The 24,001-nt window shown below is 36.8% G+C and overlaps 1 protein-coding gene and 1 long non-coding RNA gene across 8 annotated transcripts in view; one reads left to right on the top strand and one right to left on the bottom strand.

The window, feature by feature from the left end:
- The window catches only part of LOC119252539 (uncharacterized), a 16,200-nt gene extending 8,629 nt beyond the window's left edge, over positions 1 to 7,571 (top strand). Inside the window, exons 3-4 of the long non-coding RNA XR_005126840.2 lie at positions 1,275 to 1,428; positions 7,121 to 7,571. This is a non-coding gene — a long non-coding RNA (uncharacterized LOC119252539). The remainder of the gene's footprint in view (positions 1 to 1,274; positions 1,429 to 7,120) is intronic.
- Positions 531 to 24,001, bottom strand: SLC25A27 (solute carrier family 25 member 27). 7 transcript variants are annotated; one of them, XM_037519839.2, is made up of 10 exons: positions 23,695 to 23,736; positions 22,061 to 23,480; positions 21,131 to 21,322; positions 19,452 to 19,536; positions 16,432 to 16,554; positions 13,733 to 13,845; positions 11,259 to 11,343; positions 8,083 to 8,175; positions 7,388 to 7,490; positions 1,870 to 2,078 (listed from the first exon to the last, which is right to left on the bottom strand). In XM_037519839.2, the coding sequence occupies exons 3-10, from the start codon at positions 21,282 to 21,284 to the stop codon at positions 2,007 to 2,009; spliced, it is 828 nt and encodes a 275-aa protein (XP_037375736.1). In that variant the 5' UTR covers positions 21,285 to 21,322; positions 22,061 to 23,480; positions 23,695 to 23,736; the 3' UTR covers positions 1,870 to 2,006. The 7 variants fall into 7 exon arrangements, 6 of the variants coding, with proteins under 6 accessions (XP_037375733.1, XP_037375734.1, XP_037375736.1 ...); XM_054698853.1 differs by having other exon boundaries at positions 21,131 to 22,123; positions 23,394 to 23,480; XM_037519838.1 differs by having other exon boundaries at positions 23,394 to 23,480.

The following is a 24,001-nucleotide window of genomic DNA, read 5'->3' as shown; positions in this document are numbered from 1 at the left end:
ATTTTTGGAGGATTCAAGAGCCATGGCCAGTGTTAAGATGGCATAAGGTTATTTACTCAGCACTTAATTAGTGCACAGTAACTGTCAATTATAAAAGTTAGAAAATCTTTTTTTTTTTTTTCCTGGCTCTGCTACTAACTTATGAGATGAACAACTCTACTTCTCTGGGCTTCAAGTTCCTAACATGTAAAATGAGCAGATTAAACCAGATGATCTTGCATCATTTAATATTAAAAAATTCCAGTTATTCATGTTGAATCCAGATACTGAGGATTAGTTTACAACCCAAGCCTCTCAAATAATAAAGCTAAATAATTTTTTTTATGGTCTGATTATTTTGATTATTTTGATCCACTCTTCACTTAATTTAAAAAATTATAGAACATAAAGAAAAAGTTCCCCAAAGTGATTCCAATATAGAATACTTGGGAATTTAAATACATAATATGATTTTAAATATATTTAACAACTACATTTATACAGATTGACAAATGCAATTGAAAATGATTTTAAGAGATTAAACTCCACATACTACAAATTCTATGGACAATAAGCCACTGCATATTAATACTTCACATTAAAATATATTTTAAGATATACATCCACTCTTGAAATGGCAGTGATTATGCATTAATGCAACCACAAAGCACTTGTAAACTTTCTTTTACTTAACATTATCCATGTTCATTATAACAAATTGTTTGGTTATTTCCAAGGTCTTTCTTGGGTCTGAGCTTTTCGAGTCTTCCTATTTGATAGTTATATCCTCAACCTATAACTGTAGCTATCAGGCTAGAAATACCCACTGTCTGAGGTTGGGGGAGCAGGTAAAACATAGGTGAATATGAAGAAATTTCTCATCTTTCTAAAATAAGAAAAGCGATTTGATTCCATGATTAGAGACATAACTGTGTGCCAGACAATTTATACTTTTTTTTTTTTATACTTTTTGTCAGTAAGCTTTGTCAAACTGAGTAAGATTCAGACTAGCGATGGCTTCAGTGTATTTTGAGTTCTCTCTCTCTCTCCCTCTTTCTCTCTAGCGCCCTTAGTGTTATGTGAGAATTGGTTGACTGCATTTCAGCCTTACTTTTTAAATACCACCAAAAGGCTGATAATTTCAGGAGATATCTTATAAATAGGATCTATCTACCTGAGCTTTAAGCAAATAAGTTGCATTTTTTATATGCTGAGATTCTTGAGAACTAGAGACAAATCCAAGTTGTAACAGAATATGTATCAAAGCAAATATATTTGTTTTCATGAAAATTCAGAGTCTGTGGCTGTCAGGAAGTCCTTTGCATGTCAAGTGAAGTGCTAACCAATGAACACACGTCCAACGATGGGACACTGACAGAAGGTTGCGTTCTTCCTTGAAATTCAAACATCATATCAACTTGATTTTTCTCATCCTCTCGGCAAGAAAAGGTACATAACTTCCTTTAATACTAGGGAAACTCAAAGTGTTTATTCATAAATCTTCATTCACCTCATCCCATTAATTTACAGTATGTGCACTTTAACAACATAAAAGTGAATTATCACATCTTAAATGTAAATACTGACATAACAGGTTAAATATATTTCTTTATCACTAGGTATGTATGTATTCTTCCATATTCCTTATTGTCTACTTGGTGTCTGAGATGTTGTCTCTCTCTGGTACTTCTCTCAGCAGACTCTTCAGCATAGAATAGCATCTCAAAGGTCAAATCTTCTTGCCCAGGGTTAGTACTTGTTCAGGGTTTGATTCTTCTTTAGGAAATTCTGTGCTGGGTGTCTCATGGGGTGGCACTGTGTGATCCAACCAAATTGTTTTGAAGCAAAAGAGGAGTCAAGGAGAACTCAGGTTTCCAGGGAAAAATAAAGTGCTCCCCTATGAATCACAGTCTCTGTGGAGTAAGATGTCTTCCTAAAGAGGTAGAAATAACAGGGTGTGTGTGTGTTGCAGATGCCCATATTTCAATAATGACCACTGTATCTTTAAGGGCTTCATCTGTAAGGATTTAAAATGGATTGACTCCACTCATCTCTCTGATTTTTTCATAAGTAAGCCAGAACACCAGTGACCAAGGGGTCTGAAAGATTAACCAAAGAAGTTAGTGCGTATTTCAAAGTAATTATAAGTATTCCACATATTTGTATACACATCCTTGAATGACAAAATCATTTTGAGTTCACTTAAGTTGAAAACAAAAAATATTTTATCAGATTTCTCTGAACAATTTATCATAGGAAGCAAAGGTAGTGATATCCGTATTTTACAGGTGAAGACACTAAGGCTTAGCAATCAAATGCCTGTTTGCATGTTATGGCGCTAAATCACAGACTTCTGACTGTTGCCGGGATTCCTTTTGCTGAACCATTATTGGTTAAAAGATTAGACTCAATATTCCTGAATTCTACGTTAGGATTCTCTACATGTAGCTTGTACATGGAACACTTAGCAAGGAAGAGTTAGCACTGAAGAATTTGAAAGGAAGATGATTATTGAGAGTTCGGTAATGAAACCAACCTTGATATATCATAAAATGAATGTAAAAATCCATATTAAATAGAAAAGAACTTCTAGCTCAGAAAGACTTGACTAACTTAAATGAAGTTACCTTTACTGTAAGGAATTATGAGAGGGTGGGGAGATTATATAGCAAAAGTAGATATACATTCTAGAAACACAAAGGGAAATAACAGGGTAAATGCAATATAACCATCAGAGAAAAGGTGTCTTGAATCCACTTCCTGTTGGTTTTAGAGACATAACCTTAAGAATTAATTTGCTAAATGTTTTTGGTTAGAGTCTGAAATGCAATATTTATGTTATGTTACATGGTTTGGAAATAAACTCAACATGTTATTTCGGTAGACTGAAAATTTACTAAATAATGGTTTTAGGAAAAAATACATCTTGGTCAGTTAAATGCATGAAGACATAGACAAAATAAAGAATAGGAAACTAATGATACCATGTTCTTGTGACACACAAAATGAAGTGAGCCAAGGATAAAACAGCAATCAGATTAAGGAGCAAAGGTCTTAGTTAAGAATGGACTAAACAATCATTTCTAATGATGTGTTTGAAGAACTAATGGCTATGATAAATACACTTCTCCCTCAAGTTAATGATCTAGCAACCAAAGTATATGTAAATGCAATATTAATCAGGGGGCCTCCCCGGTGGCGCAGCAGGTTGAATACCATGCTGTGGCTGTGAAGCTGTCTGCAGCCTCTGCAGTGCAGGTTCGACTCCTGGCTGGCCAGGGAAAAACCCACATAGCACGGCAGACCTCTCCTGCCTCACCCACTGCTCCCCTCAGTAGTGTCTTTGGTCTGTCTGCCTGTTCTGCTCCCCGCTGTGTCTCTGGTGAATTTTCTCATCCACCCGCGCCTCTGACTGTACCCCAGTTCTTGTATAAATCAATAAATCTTAAAAAAAAGAAATATTAATTAGGGATTTAATGAAGTAAGGTCCTACTTGGTGGAAAGGATTGCTATTGAGTTTGGTTTAGAACGTAAAGAGGCAGATCATATAGCCATAACATGGGTGATATATAATGTGGTATATTGAGTCTCTGTGCACTTGGGAATAGTGCTTGTTCTTTCCTCTCTAGCACAGATGTGCCTCTGGAAATAATCCAAGTGTATGTGAACCCATGTTGTCTTCTCTAGTCTGCCTGTTGCCATAACTGCTGGGAAAAAGCAGAGTCTTTCTCCTATTACTGTGGAACAAAACACCTAAGGGCTCTTAGGTTGACATTCATAATTACTAAGTTTACAAATAACTCTTCCTATTATTCAGTTGTCATCAAGCAACTTTCTGACTATTAACTTGGCTTCCTCTATAGTTTGAATTCAGGAGGAAGCAGGCTGCCCAGAGGACTTCATTCTGGATCACTTCCCAAGTGTGTTTCTCAATGTGAAAAAGCTGATGATGTGGTCCAATCATCAGTTTCATGGAATTCAGCTGAAGTGAATCTGTATTTACAAGGCCAGATTTTTTTGGAAGAGTTCACGCATGGGTCAGCATTCTAAACTCAGGCTCATGCACTAGGGCAGATCAACAGGGCAATGACACCCTGGTCATCTTTGGTGATTAGCCAGCCTTTCATTTTAAAAGCCAGACTCTTCTTTCAAAACTTCTATAACTAGCTGCAGAAACTTGAGAAACTCTGTGTACTGTGTTAGGACCATGGGTTTAGAATTGAACAGACCTGCAGTCACTTCCCAGGTCTGCCACATACTAGCTATTGGAACTTGAGCAACTTTCTTATAGTTTGAGCCCTGATTTTTCTTAGCTGAAAAATTAGGCTAACACCACCTATTTTACTAGGTTCTTGTAAGACTTAAAAAAAATAATGTGTAAAGAGATGAACACAGTGCTTATCACATATTAAGTGCTCTTTTTTGACATTTATACTTTCTGAGTCTAATATATAAATAAAATGGGTCAGATTAAGAGGTTTCGATATCCCTTTGTACTTGGATAGTATTCCTGCCCCATCCTGAAACTAGAAATATAGAAGTTCTATTTCCTGCTTTCCTTTCCCTTACCTTCTACATATAATCAATCACTAAGTACTGTGGCGCTAACCATAATGGTCCCAAAATCTATCATAATCTTTCCATGTATAAAATCATCTCCTGGCTGGAACACTGCCAAACTTTCCTTTCTTACACCCTGGTTTTCACTGGATCTTCTATATTGTCACCAAAGTAATCATATCCCCAAACAAATCTTAGTATATAACTTCCATGTTTAAGTGCTGCTTGTTAGCTATCGAGTTACAGCGGAACCACTAAACCTGGCCCATAAAGTCCATCTCAACCTGGTCCTTCAGTATTTGCTAGAATTCTTCCCACCACTTTCCCTCTGGGGACCTATTCTCCAGTCACACTGAGTTTTCTGCAGTTCTTCAAACACATGTCTTGATGCGTACGCTCATATTGCTCTCTCATGCGCTTGCTGACAAACGCCCACTGATTCTTCAACTGAGAGCAAATATCACCTCTCTGCAGCCACTTCACAGTGCTCTTTACATAAATACATATTCACTCCACTATCTTTGTTCCCCCAGTGTTTTGTTTATACCACTGGAACAATATTTGCACAGACTTCTTGGTGAAGATTATATCCTTTGGAGCCAACTACCTGGATCTGGTGTCCTGATTCCATTAGTAAATAATTGCCTAACCTGGCCAGGTTATTTTGACTCTTTAAATTTTTGTTTCCTCTTCTATGAACTAAAAAAAGGGATATAATAGTAAACTCCTAAATAGATTATTGAGAGAGCTCAGTGAGTTAAACCATAAAAATGACTCGCACAACATTGACCAATATACCAATGATTTAGTAATATTAGCTTTGTTATTCCTGTAATTTTAATTACTCATTTGTCTATCTTTTCTATCACATTATAAGATCCTCTAGTATTAAAAAAAATAAACATTGTATTCCCTAATGTTACTAGCTCTTATGAAGCAGTATCTGGTTCATACAGACCAAATCAAATTTTCCTTTTCAGTAAGAAATATTCAGGGATATGAGATAATTCAAGCTATAATGGAGATGATCAAAATAGTGTTTCACGGGCCTCCCCGGTGGCGCAGCGGTTGAGCGCTGGGTTGCGAAGCTGTCCGCAGCCTCCACAGCACCGGTTTGATCCCCGGCTGCTCCCCGGCCACCGGAGGAGGGTCCCACATGGCGCGCAGACCTCTCCTGCCGCCCGCTGCTCCCCTCAGCAGTGTACTTCGGTCCTTCTGCCTGCTCTGCTCCCCACTCTGGCTCTGGTGAATTCTCTCACCCTCCCGCGCTTCTGGCTGTACCCAGTGCTTGCATAAATAAATAAATAAATCTTTAAAAAAAAAAAAAAAAAAAGTTTATAAAAAAAAAAAAAAATAGTGTTTCACAACTTGAATATACTTTTGTATCATTATTGCCAATGGCTTTTAATTGGCGTTCTGTGTTAATGGACAGATACTTACTATCATTTGGTGATGCCATTTATTCCCAGAACTTTAGTTACCTATATGTATATAATGACCTATATCTGAACCGTGCTCAAATAACATGTCTAAAACTAAACTTATGATCCTACCTCAAGATCTTCTTCCCTGCAAATGATCTCTATTTGAGGAAATAATATCTGTTTCTAAGAACTAGAATCTTGGAATAAAGGTCCATTTTCCTATCCAGTCATATTTTTGTTTCCTTTCATTCTACTAATTATTTTTTTAATCTCCTTCTGTCTATACTCCAAGCTGCTATTATCTCTTATCTATTTCTACTCCCAACCCACATGGCAGCCAGAAAAATCTTTCTATAAATGCTTATCATTGAGACCATGTCCCTCACTCTTATGTGTCATCAGGTTTTTCTAGAACTGGACTCAGCTTCTTTCTGTCCTCCTCACTCTATGCCCCACTCCTCCAGGTCTCAATACTTGGCTTCCCAGATTTCCTTCAATTCTTTGAACTCATAATGTTCTATGCCTATTGCATTTATTCCCTCTACCTGAAATGTTCTTGTCTACCCTTCTCACCCAAATCCTACTGATATTTAAGTCTTAATTCAAAAGTTCTTTCTCCAAAGATGGTTTCTTATTCTCGCACTAGCCTAAATTACTTGCTATATTTTCATAGCACCATGCGCTTTTCTCCTACTTCTCATCATTTGTAGGTACTTGTTCAACGTTTGTCCTTACAGAAAGAGAGTGTGGGGCTTTTCGGAGTACAGGACTTTGCATGAAGTAGGTGCTCAATTAATATTATCCTAATGTGTAAGGTGTTGATTGCTTAGCTATGTAAACCCACAACTTATTTATGCTTTCAAATATTTTCTAACTTACGAAATACTTGAGTGCCTTTTTATATTTGTTATGTTAATTAAATAGGTCTAACTAGTTCTACATCTTAGTTTACTTCAGTAAAAAATAACATTCAAACCAAATAAAAATGACTTAATGCTTTCTTACTAAGCATAGCTTTGTAGTAAGAAGTATTAATGAGTAATGAAACATTTGTCATCAGAGTAACATACTGTTTAAAACAGTAACATTTTAATAGGCATGATCTCTAGTATAAAATCTGTATGCCTGTTCTAAACTACAATATTTTACCTAAACAGATGACTAAAGACTTTACAATGCAGAAAATGTACCCACTGACTTTATAACAACAGAATATCAACCTATTCATTTTTGGATATAAGTGAATTATTGGCCTTCAGTCTGCCAAGAAAGTTAAAAGAAAACAAAAAGAGATATAAAAAAGAAAACTGGTCTGGGGGCGGTCCATGCCGAAAAACAGCAATGATAAGTGAAAATATTTACATCTTGAAAGTGATTCAGAACAAAGGAAACCAAAAAAAAAAGAAGGAAAAGCCTAACTTTACCATTCGTAGCCAAGATGGGATAAAGCCTTTATACAGACTCATGAATCCTTCTCCTTGAACAGCCTGAATCAAGCAATCTGTTGATGATTTATATAAAAGTCCCCTAAAAAAAGAAGCAATACAGTTTTGTTAAATATTGTATGTGTAAATAGATGTAGGAATAAAATATAAATAAACACTAATAGTGAAAGTTAAATACTTTCTGCTTGTCTAGAACAAATATTTTTGGTTCTGTATATATAGATAATACAGTTTGAGTTTAAAGATATTTTCAAGCTTTTCTGATTCATCCCATCCTTAGCTTTATACTTAGCATTCACTCCACATGACCCTTCCAGAGAAAACATACTATTTTATTTAATCAGATTCTCCATGTTACCTGTGAGTCACAAGCCTCTGAAGAAAGTGCTTTGTAAATTCTCAGCAGAGTATGTTTTCAAAAACTCTTTGAAAATAATCAAGTCACAATAAATAACCTGTGTCCAAATAATATAATCATAAAATTAGCTTATTTCCCCAAAGGCACAGTACTTTTCTATCAGACAGAGTGGGTAATTGCATTAAAACAATCTTCTATTTGAATGAATACATGAACACAAATATATTTCATATCAAAACAAATATAGGGAATCATCTTTAAAGAACAATATTATTGCAGACATTCAAGTATAGAATACTGAAGTTTTTCTATCTACCTTCCTTGTTTATCTCGTGGTTGATTCATTATTCGGCTCTTGATGACATCAGCTGGTGTTCCCAAAATAGAAGCTACCAGTCCAGAACAAAAACTATAGATACAAATAAATGAAATTGAAAGATGTTCTATTTCACTTTCTAAATTTTAGGAAAAGGGAATTTAATATTTAGAAAGAGTGGGATACTAAATATTTTACTGCAATATTCTTTATAATGCTCTTTCAGCTTAAACATAAGTGCTAAATTAATTCATTAAAGAGGCAGGAAAAAAACAAAAAGAATGTTAGTCAACAAATACATACTGAACATCTACTGATATCAAGCTCTCTTTTAGGCATTGAACAAAACAGGTTAAGATCCTGCTCTTGGTACTTACTCTTTGTTTGGGGAAAGACAGAAGGGTCCTGAATATTTCAGATGCTAATAAGTACTATGAAAAAAATAAAATGAGGTAAGATAGGAAGTAACTAGGTGATAGGCAGTCCTGCTCTCAGGTGAGACAGCAAAACAGATTGACTGGTAAGAAGGAAACATCTGTGTGAAGACCTGGAGGAAGAGTGTTGCAAATAGAAGGAATAGCACATCAAATGCCCTGAATCAGGAATATTCTTGGTGAGATTAAGAGACAGAAAACAGTCAACACAGCTGTAGCATCCTGAAGGAGTAAGAGTCCAACCAGATGAAAGAAGAAAGGACAGGCAGAGATCAGCCAATGAAAGTTACTTAAGGAGTTTGATTTTATTCAAGATGTGAAGGGAAGTCACTGAGGAATTTTGAGCTGGGTAGACAGGTAATTTGATTGACTTTTTTTTTTTAAGATTTTTTTTATTTATACAAGAACTGGAGTATAGGCCAGAGGCATGGAAGGGTGAGAGAATTCCTCAGAGTCAGAGTGGGGAGCAGAACAGGCAGACTGACCGAAAACACTGCTGAGGAGAGCAGCAGGCGAGACAGGAGAGGTCTGCTGCGCCATGTGGGCATCTCCCTGGCAAGCTGGGAATCGAACCCGTGCTGCAGAGGCTGCGGACAGCCTCACAGTGCTGTGCTTAACCGGCTGTGCTGTTAGGGGGAAAAGGATGTCCTAAAGCTAATTCCATACAGGCTTTGTGGACTCCACCCCTACTCCAGACCAAAGCCATCAGGACGTTGGGAAAGACCAATCCCATCACCAGCAAAGGGAAGGTTGCTGGAACCAGAGGGTGGGGTTAAGCAGCCAGGTTTGGTATAAAACCAGACACGTGGGCTTTGGGGGGTTCCCTTTTTGGCTCTCCGCCAGCTTGCAGCGCTAGGCCAGCTCTGAGAGTGCCTTTGGGTTTCCAGGTAGGCGGATCAGGTAGGACGCATTAAAGATTTTATTTCCCTATTTTCTCCCTGAGTTGTACATTTCCTCATTTCCCTTTCCCTTGTAAATAAACCTTTTATTAACCTTTTGAGTGTGCCTATAGTGGGGTATTAATAAGTCCCTTTTTAAGCGTGTGGGTGAGGACCCACAGCCAGGCAACCCGTTTAATATCGGGGTTGCTCCGTAACAGTTCCACCAGGGAGCCCCAATTTGATTAACATTTTAACAAAACAAAAAAATTCAGTGGTAGAGCTCAATAATGAATCAAATCATCTCATTTTTTAAAAGCCTAAATTACAGAGAAATAAGATGAGGTTATTTCAAATTTGGACTAGAACACAGCAGTGTCCTTTTGAAAAAGGCAGATGTATTCAATGCAATAGTATATCCTTGGCAGAGTTACACGTGCTGGGAAATCTACAAATCTTAGGTTAGAAGTGTGGTCTGGGTTGAAGGACAATGAAAAAGAAACAGGGAGAATGTCACTAGGGCAAACCTGAATATCCTGTTCCCAGAATACATCAAAAGCAGGACAGACAAGCATCTTGAAAGATAAGTATAGCTCATAAGATGACTTGACTGGGTAGAATTGGGAAGAAAGTCTCAGGCAGAGCAAACAGCATGAGCAAAGACAGTGGAGGAAAGGAAGGCAGGGCAGGTACAGAGGTCTATTGGGTTGGGAGTAAAAAGTGGAAGGAGGCCAAAAATCTTATTTTCTTAGTGGAAGAGAAGGCTGAACTATTGACTAGGGAAAGAACACTATAGCCTGTAAACATATCTGCGTGAGAAATGGGAAAGGATGGTGAGGAAATTCATTAAAAAAATTACCCCAGCAGCAATAAAGGTAACACTTATTTTAAAAGAAGAGGAATTGGAAAAAAAATACTTTAGGAATATTAATATCAACATAAAATTAGGAATCATTTATATCTAAATATACACACAAACACATCTATTTCCATAATTGATTTAATACTATAAATACACTTTGGGGGTTGTCAAATAGCATAAAGGATTTTTTTGTTAATTATACTGGATATTTTTATTTAAAATTTTTTTTTCTATTGAGGTAACATCGTTTTACAATACTATATATGATTCAGAAATGTAGGATCCCACCTCTTCAGATGTATGTTACCACACCTCACCCACCATTGGGCACCCATAGTCCTCCACCATAATCTACTGTGACCGCCCCCCACACCCAGCTTTGTTCTCTACCCCATGTTCCCAGTGGTAGCCTGTTTCGCCAATTATATAGGGTTTGTTTTCTTTTCCTTTTGAAAGCAGGATTAAAAGCTAAATAAAATCACAATAATATTAAGGACACTAGACATCTATAAAGTAATTCATTCTAATGGATAAATTTAAATTGCATTACAAAGAAATTAAGCACTATTCCTTCCTGGGATACTCTTCTTCCTGTCTCTGTCAAGAGATATAGCCCTTCAAAAAATGTATCTAATTTTATTTCCTTTGTAGGTCCTTCTAAGTGCTTTTTCCCTTCCTTCTTTAAATTCTACAGTAACTAGTCACTTTCTTTTAGCATTTACCGTACATGCTTTTATATCTGTCTTGTTTTGGTAACTCTTTAGGAAAGAGTTGTAACCACTGAATGGTTTTGTATGGCACCTTAAGATAAAATATGCTTTTTAACATATCTGTAGAATTGAGTTAGAGAATCAATCATCAGGAGCTAACCCTGGAATAGCACTATCAGGATGCAAATATTTGGGGAAGTTATATCTGAAGAAACAAGAAGTTATAATTTATGCCAAATTCAGAAGAAAAGGTGCTATAGAAAGAACAAGTCAAACTAAAACTATTACTTACCTTGATAAACCATGTGTCACGATATTGTCCTCAAGTGGTGTATTCAAGACCAAGTAGTGTTTCACTGTATCATAAGTGGTTAAATCTAGCAGTAGAAAGAAAAAGAACACTTAAATATTCATTAATTCAACAATGAATATCTTTTGTGTCAAGAACATGCTAGGCTTCAGGCAGGAATGTGTTCAGGAATGAAAGACAGCATTCTTGTTGTCAAGCAGAGAACAGCAGAGCTACAGATGGAGGGGAAGGAAAAGAGGAAGAGAGACATACTCAGTTATGTCATTTGGACATCTGAATGCATCTATGTCTAAATCAGCTCAGCTCCAGCAAGGGTCAGAGAAAGGCAGAGTCCAGATGATGGAGAGTTATCAGAAGCCAGGGCAGGGTTTTGGGGAGAGTGACCTGGATTACTGTTTACCAGGATCACTTTGGCTGGGGTTCTGTCAAGAGCAGACTATAGGGAGGTGAGCTATATTAGCTATGAGATTATTGTAGTTATTCTGGTGAGAAAGATGATACCTTGGATAAGGGAGTTGTAGCACACTGGTCAGAATCTGGATGTTTTGAAGGCAGGATCAACAGGATTAGCCTGCAGATTGAACATGGAGTGAAAGGAATCAAAGATGACTGTGAGGTTCTGATCTTGAATAGTTTGAAGGACAGAGCTGACATTTGGAGATGCTGGAAATGAGAACATTTTTAATGATATGCACTGAAACTATTTGCTCAGAGTTGTTTTGAGGCAAATAGCTGTGGGTTAGATATGGGGAAAGCAGCCAGGAAGCATTTGGAGTGGTCTAGTAGGAGGAGGTAAGTAATATTTGGACAAAGAAGTGGCTCTAGGGATGAAGAGAAGTGAATGAATTTGAGATTTATCTTGGAGATAGAATTGAATGAACTTGGTGACTGTACATAAGGAGTTAAGTGAAAAGAGACAAAAATCATGCCTTGGTTTCTGGATTGTGCAACTGAAAGGATGGTTATACCATAGTTTGAATTGAGAGGAAGAGAGAAGGAAGTGGTTTAATGAATGATTTTAGTTACACATTCAGAGTGATAAAATATTTGAAATATCCGAAAGAAGATGCTGAGTAAATAGCTGGAAGAGAAATCTGAATTGCAGTATATTTTGAAGCAATGAATTGAGAAACTACAACCAGAAAGGTTTCCTGACAACCAAAATATCCACCGATGATGTATTGGACATGGATGGATTGAAATAGCAAAATAGAATTACTTCCTTGGATGTTTAAATGATACATGACTATGACCTGCAAAAAAATGCTGTTTATCAGTTTCTTAGAATCATATAATTTTGGATTTAGGATTATTTATTAACTCATCCAATTTATTCGACTACATATAAGGGGCTGGGAAAATAAAGATGATTATAACAGAGCCCTTGCTTTCAGGGAGCTCACATTCTAGGGGAGAATAGAAGAAGGCAATGGAATGAAGTATAACCAATAACAGAGATAAGCAAAGGGAACTACAGAAACACATAGAAGTGCATCTAATACAACGTGACTAGTCATGGGTAGTTATGGGAACTATAGGAAAAATAAGGTGGAGTGGAGAAGTTCTGCAGAAGAAAAGTAAACAGAAGAGGAAAGAGGTCAAAAATACAGAGGTGAATAACAGCTTGGTATGTGCAGACAGTGCACATGACTTTCTGCTTCTCTCCAGAATCAATGAATTACTCAATTCTGTGAAGGTACAGGTTGTATTATACAGACCTTCTATGTTAGGGTATTTTCATTTTATTCTGTGAGTGATGAACAATCAGTGAAGGGTTCTAAGGATACCAATAACATGATCAGATCTGCATTCTAGATAAATCACCCTGGACACTGGGTATACATTTGAGGACAGAGGAGACCAGCTAAATGGTTATAACAATAGTCTAGTTGAGAGGTTTTTATAGTCAATAATACAAGTTATTTTATGTTCATTTTAAGGATACTAAGTAGAAGGTGTTGGCGGGAAGGGGAGACATTTTCAAGAAAAATTAAGTAGATAAAGATATCAGTGACTGAATATTGGAAGTGAGAGACAGGGACGAATCACAGAAACATTCAGCCTGGGGTGCCAGGCTGTACAAAATGGATTATACAGTAACTGGAGAAGAATTACTGGGCAGGGCATAGGGGGAGTTGGGACAGTCAAGATTTAAAGACTATCACATGATACATAGGCCAGTTTGACTCTCAGAGGAAGGTGTAGGCTAGAGAGAAGATCAAACTATAGTTTGATCCTATCTCCTTATTGCCACAATTTGTTTGAGGAATTTCTTTTCCCATATCACTACAGAATAAAGTGAAAAGACTCCATGGGAAATCTTCAAGTATGGTATTACAACATAAAGAAAGACTTATTTATTATTAAAATTAATAAAAACATTTTTTCATTTCTCCCAATGCAAGTACTAACAATTACTAAGGACTTTTCCAAATTCAATTCTGAATTTCCATTACCTCCCATATTCACCAGTGCTGCTCGTTGTACATTGGGTACCCAGCCTGCCCAAAGTCCACGTATTCCTCCTTCAGCTAAAATTTTTGCGAATGCATGATGTACACCACGAAATCTAAAGAAAACAATATGAAATGTCAACATTGTATACACTCCTATACATGGACTGCAATTGGATGAGCCTTACCTATACTGTTAAAGATTTGGAATAACATGACATTTATTCAGAATTATTAGAAAGTAATCCACATAAGCCTAATTTCTAGAGAAACCTAAAAATCCTTTAGAAAAAAAGGCTGACATTTAATGTGAACAATTTTTATGGAAATGTTTATAATCTCTCTGTAATGTTCTTCTCAGATTATTAAACATTAAAACTCATTTCTTGATATTTTATATCATTAGTGCACATATTAATTATAAGAGAAACAGTGGCCATCAGACTTCTGGATTCATCTTACTAGTACTGTGGTAGATGTAGATTTTGGAATTTCACCAAATAATAATAAAAAAATTGATCCTCACATAATCTCATAAAAGAAATGAAAATTTTAGGCCAAAAAAGTAGTAAGGACAATCTCATAATAATTTAAAATGGAGTACTTTTAGCTTTGTAAAAATTTATTCTTGTTTTGCTTGTTTTTCTGTTCCCAAATGAAAAATGGTTCTGAACCATTAACCAAACCTGGAAACCTCTGTATAAAATAAAAGCCTGGATTTTTTATAGTCAGAAACACCTGCAGTCAAAGGTCACCTTTTACCAATATACTAGCCATGTAGCTACTATGCAGTTTTTTTACTCTCTGAGTCCTGTGACACATCTATTGGGCATCATGATTCACTATTATGCTCAAGAAAGATAGTCATTGGACTACAATTTATCACGCACTTATTGTCAGACTTTTAATTTATTTATTTTCTATTGAGGTAACACTGATTTACATTGTTGTTTGTATTTTGGAAGTATAGGATCATCCCCTCCTGATGTTACCATAGCACTCCCACCACCAAAGTAACCATAGTCCACCACCATAGTCCATTGTGTTCCCCCATCTCTTCCACCCCACCCTACTCTAAATGTCTTGGTTCTATAGTCTGTTTTCAAGGGCTAGGTTTTCAGTTTGCCTTCATCTGACCCTTTGTCTGGTTTCTCTATATTCCACATGTAAGTGACACCATCTGATAGTTGTCTTTCTCCTTCTGGGGTTAGACTGTGTGTGTGTGTGTGTGTATGACTTTTATATATATAAATACATGTTTTTTCTCAAAAACACTATATAAATATGTATTATTATTCCAATTTACATCTGAGAAAACTGAGGTTCAGAGTGGAGCAGTCACTTGGCTATAATTATAAAACTCAAATATGGTAAAGGCTGAATTTTAATCCCAGGTTGTCTAATCTCAGTTTCATGTTTTTTACAATGATATTAAATGCTTCTCACTACTACCTCAAACCAAAATTATCCAACAAAGAGAGTGGGAAAAATGAGGTTGTTAATTAAAACCAAGATATTTCTGGATCTAGTGGTAGTTCTCTCCATGTCACTTTTCCCTGCTACTTAGCAATTAGAAGTTGTTACAAGATGACAAAATGAACCCTGGGGTTCTGTAAACTACTAGGTTAGACATAGTACTCTCTCTCTCTGTCACATGTTTACTCCCTGCTGAAGGACAACGGGGTGGCCTGAACTTCCATGGCCCAACCTCATTTTCCACTGAGTCAGCTATAAGCAGAATAAAGAGCAGTGTTCATGGTGAACTCTCAAAGGAGTTCCCAGACCCTTCTCCCTAAAGTATTTGGAGGCGCAGACCCCTTTGTACTCAGCTTAAAGCATCTTGCATAATTCTTCTTTTCAGGAAAAAGTATGTCTATTTGTAAGATTTTTGTCCCTTCCCAAGGGAACCTGGCTAACTAGAACATGAACCCCTTTGAGAAAGGTAAACTTTGATAATATAGGGTGATGCAATAGGAAGATTTTATATCAGTCTTTTGGGAATTATAATGTGACATCTACAGAAGATGAATTATAATGCTGTATAACTGAAAACTATATAAGGTTATAAACCATCATTATTTTAATAAACATTTAATTGAGGCTATCAGAGGGGAGGGGAAGGAGGGAAGCAAAGGGTGCAGGGGACCCAAAGAACTATGGTAGAGGATTACAGGTGCCTTGGTTGTGGTGTGGTATGGTAACAAAGTTCTTAAGTATGAAGCTATACCTATTCTTCTAAATCATATACAGTGTTGTAAACCAATATTGCCTCAAAAAATAATGCAATTTTTTAGTAAAATTAAATATGCATTAAAGAAGTTAAAAAAAGGGAAGAAACAGACTAGAAATGTTAGGTGTCTTCCACAACCAAGTCACAATGACAAAATTGGGATGCACACCTGGGAAAATTTTAATTTTCAGAGACTTATGTCACACTAGAATAGGAAGCAAGTCTAGCTATTTGGAGGAAAGGAGCACAGTCATATGCACAGATAGAGCTTGTTAGAGAACATATACACCTTATCACACATAGAAAAGGTTCAGCTTAGCTCTTCTCTTAATGAATATAACTTCCAAATAAAGAGTCAGAATTAATGTTATGACTGAATGGTGTTTACAGAAATACATGTCATTGAGTAAATGTTCAAAATATGATGATAGTAAAGGGGAAAGTAGAGGTATCTATTCACTGGCGAACTTACCGCAAAGGTTTTCCTTCAAGTTTCCTTTTCCCTTCCATTTGCATCTGAACCTTCACTAGGTCAGCAGGATTGGCTAAAAATTGACCAACAACACCAGCCATCATCCCGCCGATGACTGATTTCCTATTTATAAAAGGAGATACCCTTTTTAAATGTTACCATTAATTTCACAAATTCTGTAGTAAATGAATACCAAGTCAGTACAGCCCTTCCATAAGATTTAAGACAAGGTGAAGGGTAGAACCAAACAAATCCCAGAGAAAAGTAGATTGCTTATTTATTGATGGGAAGGTTAAAAGACCACAAGAAGTTGAAATTCAAATCTGAAGTTTCAGGGAATTACATGACCTGACATTCAAAGGAAGAACAGTTTCTTCAAAGATATAAACATCTGAACTGCTAAATTTAATTGATGATTAATTCTGACCATATGGGAATAAAACAAATATAGATAAAATCAATCTATCAGATAAAGGCTGGTAAGTCAAATTTTATAAACTAATATTTCAGTAGTCTTCTAAATCCCTAGATTTTTTTCTTCTTTTTGCCTGCTAGAGTCAATAATGACCATGTCTAGAGTACTAAACATGCTTAATCCATCCTCTTCTCTCCATTCCCGCTTCTCTTGTACAGGTAACCATCTTTTACCTAGATTACTGCAGTGGAATCTTGGGGGACTTTTTCTTTCCTTTTACTCCTTTTACAATTTTTGAAGAGCTACAAATAGGTATTGAGTAAAAAGAGTCTCCTTATCCCCAACTCCCCTCCTCTGAAGCAATCACGATTACTAGTTTCTTATCCTTTTTATAGAGATAAAAATAACACATTCACAGCATGTATACCATGTCAGGCACTGTTTTAAGCTTTTTTAAAAAATCACTTAATTCTATCAACCCCATGACAGTAGTTAGTACCCCTGGTTTTTCCTCTCTAAAGATGAGAAACTGAGGCATAAAACAGTCAAGTCATGTAACTAATGAGTAGTATTGTCAAGATTTAACTCCAGGGCCTCCCTGGTGGCACAGCCGTTGAACGCTGGGTTGCGAAGCTGCCTGCAGCCTCTGCAGCGCCGGTTCAACCCCCTGGCTGCTCCCCAGCCACCGGAGGAGGGTTCCACATGGCGCGCAGACCTCTCCTGCCGCCCGCTGCTCCCCTCAGCAGTGTACTTCTTCACTCTGCCTGTTCTGTTCCCTGCTCTGGCTCTGGTGAATTCTCTCACCCTCCCGTGCCTCTGACTGTACCCAGTGCTTGTATAAATAAATAAATAAATAAATAAATAAATAAATAAATAAATAAATAAATAAATCTTTAAAAAAAAAAAAGATTTAACTCCAGGCAGTCCCGCTGCAGAGCCCATAATCTTAAACACTACGCACAATTAGTAGTTCGTACACACACTCACTTATATGTATATCTTTGCAAAATATAGAATGTCAGATTATGTACTGTTCTGCATTTTGATTTTCTTCCTGATAATATATCTTAAAGTTTATCCCTGTTCATTTAGAGTGAAAAATAATTCATTGTAAGAATAATTTCAAAGGATTCCATTTTATGGATATATATATATATATATATATATATAATTTATATAATCAGCATAACTGTTTCTCCTCACAATGGCTAGCCTCTGTAATTGTTTCATGATTGTCATTGTTCAGGCAACTGTCTCTATTACTATGAGCTCATTGATGGCAGGGGCCATGTCTTTTTCATTATATAGATAGCCTCAGCATTAAAACAGAATTGACACACTAATCACTCAATAGATACCTACTGACTAAATGAATTGTTCTGACTGGGTCAAAGGACATCAAGCCAATCTGCCCTGAGAGTTGATTTGAAAGTGAAATATACATTTTTGAACCCCTTAGCTAGCCCTTTCCCATCTGGAGGGAATTAGAAAAAGGAATAATAATCTATTCTGTCACTTCTTCTAAAAACCAATTAGAATAGCTTAGTACATTACAACTTTTTGAAAAACAGGACCAGGAGGTTATACCTGAAACATGAAATTCTGCTTATTGTCTTTTTCTTATAGTTGTGACTTGGATTATTTTTTTAACACAGAGAAGATGTTACTGATATATTTATATGTTAGGCATATAAAACCTTCCTCATTCTTTAAAAGCTATGTTATACTTTCCTATATATATGTCATATATATATAGGATATATGTTTCCAAATTGATAGTTATATAATTTTTTAAAAAATGGCTATTATCATCACTACTAAGGAAATATGTTTGTGTGTATATGTGTGTGTGTTTATATGTATCAACATAAGTATGACTGAATGGTTATAAAAGAGTTTCTGAATGAAAGGATTACACATTTAATGTTTTACACGTACTTTATTGTACCAAAAAGGCATTAGTAACATATTCTTATTAACAGTTTAATGGTTAGAAGATAGTATCATTTCCTTGATTAATGGTGAGGTTGGATATTTCTATAGGTTTGCAATATTTATGTTTCTTACTTTATGCATTGTCTGTTGGTATCTTTTCCCAATTTTTCCTTTGTGTTCTTATATTTTAATTGATTTATAGGAGTCATGTATACATTATTTACAATAACCTATTTTTCTCTGTTCCTTCTATACATCTACATTCATCATCTCATTTAACCTACAAAGGAAAAGCCTATTTTCAGTGTTAATTCTGTAGCTGAAGAAAGGAAGATAAAAAGGGTGCAGAAGTTAATGGGTTACACAGAAGATCAGGAAGTTAAGTGCATCTCTGTCTGACTCTAAATCCAAGAGTTTCTCAGTAGAAAGAGAAATAAAGAAGATGCTTTGTAAAATTCCTTTAATGTTAAATAATATATAACCAACCATTATATATGTTTATGTGCATGTACATTTGTATATAATGTATAGTTAATACTAATTTATTTGGACTTACACTGTAATTATTTTAAGCCTATAACTTGGTCATTTTGGCACATATAACTACATACAATGGATAAACATTAAAGTCTTATGAGCAATGGTATATTGTTTTCAAAACAAAACTTACCAAAGAGGATAATGCTTATCGTCACCTTTGCCAAATACAACTTCACGGAGATGTTCATATGTAACCATTCTACCTCCAGAGTACACTGTATAAAACAAATTATGAAAATAGTGAAGTCAGTTGTAGGTTTAATAAAATAACAGGACATTCTGACCTGACCTAGTTGCTTTCTATAGCTGTGTCTTTCTGTCATGGACTTCTTGATGTCTTTCCAAATGCAGCAAACCTTTTTAAGCCTCAGACCTTCTCCTTTCACTGCTTTGCTAAATACTCCTAATATTTCAAGAACTTGCTCATAAAGCGTGTTTTCTAGAAAGTGTTCTCTGACCTTTTCTCCAATGTCCTAGGCAGTGGCCATGTTTCTCCTCTATTCCCCCAAACCACCCAGGCATTCATCTGATACGGAATTTGTCATATTAATCAGAGGCTAGTTTGATTTTCTTGCTCATCTGTCCATCAAATCATGAGTTTTCAAGGTAGATTTTATCTTTTCATTATTCAATATGCCTTAGGACAGAGGTTGGTACCTGGCAGGAATTTTTGTTTAATAGATACGCACAACTTCATTGGATAATTTTTTATATTAAGGTAACGTAATATATTGAGGTTATTTTCAGTCCAGTATCAAACATATATGAATCTTAGCAGTAAAATCCTGTATAGCCAATAAAATACAAGTGAAAAGTAATAAAACACAAAATAAAAATGGGAAGCAAAGGAAAAAATATTTTAGAAGAATAGAAAATAAGTCATTTAAATCAGTATAATATCTATATAGAGCTGGCCTTAATATTTCAGGAAGTTTTTGGGCAGGGAATATTCAGTTCCCAAGAAAATAACAGTCTCTATATACACTTCTGGATAGTTCTTGATCTACTGAAATCTTAAAAATACATCAGTAAATATCGTATCAGCAATTTCCTGATCTAGGGTCCCTGTATACTTGAAGAAATATAAGAAAATATTTGTGTGCCACACCTGTCCTACCTCCTTTTGAAGCCACGTTTATGTTCTCCTGTCTATAAGCTATAAACTCAACTTCAGTTTTTATGAGTGCCACGTTGGAAGCAGAGTGGAAAAGTATACTCATTTATCTATAATGTAGTTAACAGTTTTTACTCTTTTAGGGTGACTAAAGTCTCACATTGCTAGATAGTAGCCTGGAGAACTGAGGCAGAAACCTGCTATGATGTACCACTCTGAAGTCAGAGTTGGAATAGTTGTCCTAGGTATCTTTTACCTGGTCTGTAATGTATACTACAGAGACCGGTAAGCTTCAGCAATGGAGTGAAATGTATTTTTATTTTCAAAGAACAGAAAAAAAAATTGTGTTTAACATTTCTGAAGTGGAGAAAAATGTCAATTCTTTTTTAAATTTCAAACATACAGAAAATTTGAGAAAGTAATGTCATTCTCTCTATAACTATTTATCAATTGTTAACACATTTACTTGATTTATTTTGCTTATTTTAAAGTATGTTACAGATAGCATGAGAGTTCATCCCTAAATACTTTTTTTCTAAAATGTAAGCAATAATACCTTATTATTGGTAGCTAATTTTCTTCTAAGAGACTATATATTCATTTATCATATTAGTAGGTAAAACTGGCTGGTTTTTGACATAGCTAAACAGAAAAGTAGAGGAGACAAACTTACCAGCTAGAATCAAGATAAATACCTACGTGTCTGTAAATGGCGGGTGTCACTCCTTGCCAAAGCTTTAGAAAGCCTTCCTCTTGGACAATCCCTAAGGCTGTGCGCACCATGCCCCTATAGGGAGTCGATCCTCTTGTACTGTCTCCCAACCGAGCAAGGGCAGCTTCTCCTTGCATTTGGAGTCGAGTTTTTGTAAGATCGAGGGGAAAGGTTGCTAGCAAAATAAAAACAAAGTGTGTGTGGGGAGAACCCACAACATTCAGAGAAATTTTTTAAAAATCCAAAGTCATAGGACTAGTATTTTGTCCACAATATCAGTAATTCCCAAATTTAGAATACTTCAGAATCAGCCAGGGAAACTGTTAAAAAATTATATTTCCTAGTCCCATGCCTATGGATTCACAAGAGTTGGTGTGGGTTTTGAAATCACTTGAGTCTTATTCACTACCAAATTTAAGAGTCACTGTACCAGAGAACCCCAGGTGCTTTTTATTCAAAAATTTCCATCTAAGATCTACTTTAGTTCTTAACTTTTGCTTTCTAATGGCAGTAATTTCAGATATCCATAGTCTGTGATCTCCCCTCAAATGTAGCCATGATTGTTTAAGATCCAACATGACTTTTAGAATACTGTATCCTTTTTGGTAAGGTCTTAGTGAATGCCAGATGAAGCTGAATTATATGATTTCATAGGTGATGTTCACATGTAAATGAACATATTCACATGTAAATGATGTTCACTGGCCTAATGTTATCAGATATAGAAGATGCAATATGAAGCTTGTACTATATCATCTTTCATATACAAGGACAGCATGACCAATATTCTTTAAATTATAGAGATGTTTATCCAGCAATGATGCGTTTATGCATGATCTCCTGATAAGTACCAACTGCACTGGAAAATGTTTTCTTATGGTTACATTCTTGAATTAGAGATAGCCCTTTTTACCTTGCAGCAGAATGATGCTAACTGGCCCACATAAGGAAGATCAAGACACAGTGCCCTGAGTAACTGAAATAACCAGATTCAGGTAAGTTCATGAACATTATTGACATTACATAAGTTTTTTCAATGACTACCATCTGATACAAAATCATAGCGTCGTGTTTTCGAAGAGAAAACAGGGGCAGGGATTTAAATCTTACCATTGGGTCTTTGGAAAGGTTAATATCTTGCTGATAGTTTCCCCAAGACAGAAATGGTTTGCATACAGACAATTCAAGCAATACTTTATTGACATATGAAACCTGAAAATTTTAAGATATAGAAGCATCTATCTTAGTAGAGATTATGCCTCCCAAAATAATTTTGGTTTTCTTGCTGGTTATGTAAATAATGCTTCAGGTTCTCATCCTGAATTTTACTGTACTTATAATCAAATCATATTTTAGTTTCCCTGCCTCACAGCCTTCCACCCTGTCCCCATCCAGTTCTCCATGAATGTTTAACAGAAAAGGAACTTTTGTAAAAAGTTTCATTGTCAAAGGGAGAAACCGCAGTTAAAAAAACAAAAAAACAAAAACAATAGCCTGGAAATATATCTCTAATCATTCTGGATTCTGCCTTAAGTTTTTTTTTTTTTTAAGTTGATGGACTGTATTTAAATAGAAACAATGAATAATAACAATTCTTGGTTTCCTTTAGGAGAAAAAGAGATAGAGTCCAAAGGGCAACAACGACTGAGGAGCACAAAGGGCAATATAGCAGATCACGTGGTGACCCCAATGGGATGCAAAATATATTCAGAAGGCAAACTAACATTTATAAATGATCGCACATCAGAGCTGATTTTTATAGGTTTGTTTTTATAATGTCATACATTTTCTCTGACTAGCTTAGGCAGATGTCACTGTCCATCTTCAGTATTCCTATGATACATAATAATACCATCTTTATAATAAGTAGTCTATCTCCCCACCAGCCTGTAAGATCAGGGCTAGGGGCTTTCCAACTGTATCTCCGCCGTCCTAATCCTGTCTTAATTACAACAGTGTCACAGTTAATTGGTTCCTGGGGGTTAGCATTGATACAGTATTGGCTTTCCAGACTACTGCAAGATAAATACAGTAGAGAGGAGTTAAACTCAGAGAGGCCAAGTAACTGGCAGATGTTAAACAGCTGCTCAGTAAATGATAAGCTAATAATTGGAAGCCTCACGAGGTGGGTCCACAGCTTGGACCCAAAAGACAGTGATCTCATGTCGGTCTGCGCGAATATCAATCACAAAGAGACTCTCAATAAGGAGGAAAAGTTGAGTGTGCTTCTCAAAGGTCATCCTCACGCAAGGCAAGTGATTCCTCTCCTGACAGCTCGGGAAGCCTCTCAAAGTATACATCCAAGCAGTCTCACACCTCTGCGGGAGGCGATACTGGAAAGAAAAGACCTCGGTGACCTCCCCTCCCGCCTCCCCACGAAGCGGGGCTCGCCCCCACCCAGCCACCTCTGCCGGACAGGTGCGGAAGAAGCGGGCGCCACCTTGGCGGGCTGCGCACACCGAGGACGCTAGTCCGCCCGCCCGTCCCCCACCCCTGCGCGGCGCCGCGAAGACTCGCGGGGGAGGCCCGGGCGTGGGCGCTGGGTACCTAGCTCGGCCACGGTAGCCGCGCAGCCCGACAGTAGGAACTTGCTGGCTCCGGGCCATCTCTGGGCGAGCGGCAAAAGCCTCTCCTCGTCCTCGGGGACCGACATTCGGCAGCAGGGCAGGACGACAACGCACCCCTTCCGCCCGAGTCCGCGGCTGGCCTGCCCCCCTGCTAGGCCGGCCCCTCCTCAACCCACTAGAGGTGGGGCGGCGACCATGGCCCTCCCTCGGCTCCGGCTCCGCCAGGCGTGCCCGGCACACCCGCAACCTTCCTAGCAGCCCCAGGCTTCAAAGGTCCAGCTGACAGA

Source organism: Talpa occidentalis, unplaced genomic scaffold (genome assembly GCF_014898055.3).
Source record: "Talpa occidentalis isolate TD23 unplaced genomic scaffold, MPIMG_talOcc4v2.1 talOcc4.2, whole genome shotgun sequence".
Lineage (NCBI taxonomy): Eukaryota > Metazoa > Chordata > Mammalia > Eulipotyphla > Talpidae > Talpa > Talpa occidentalis.
The sequence above is the reverse complement of the archived record's forward strand: the minus strand, read 5'-3'. Positions and strand labels throughout refer to the sequence as shown.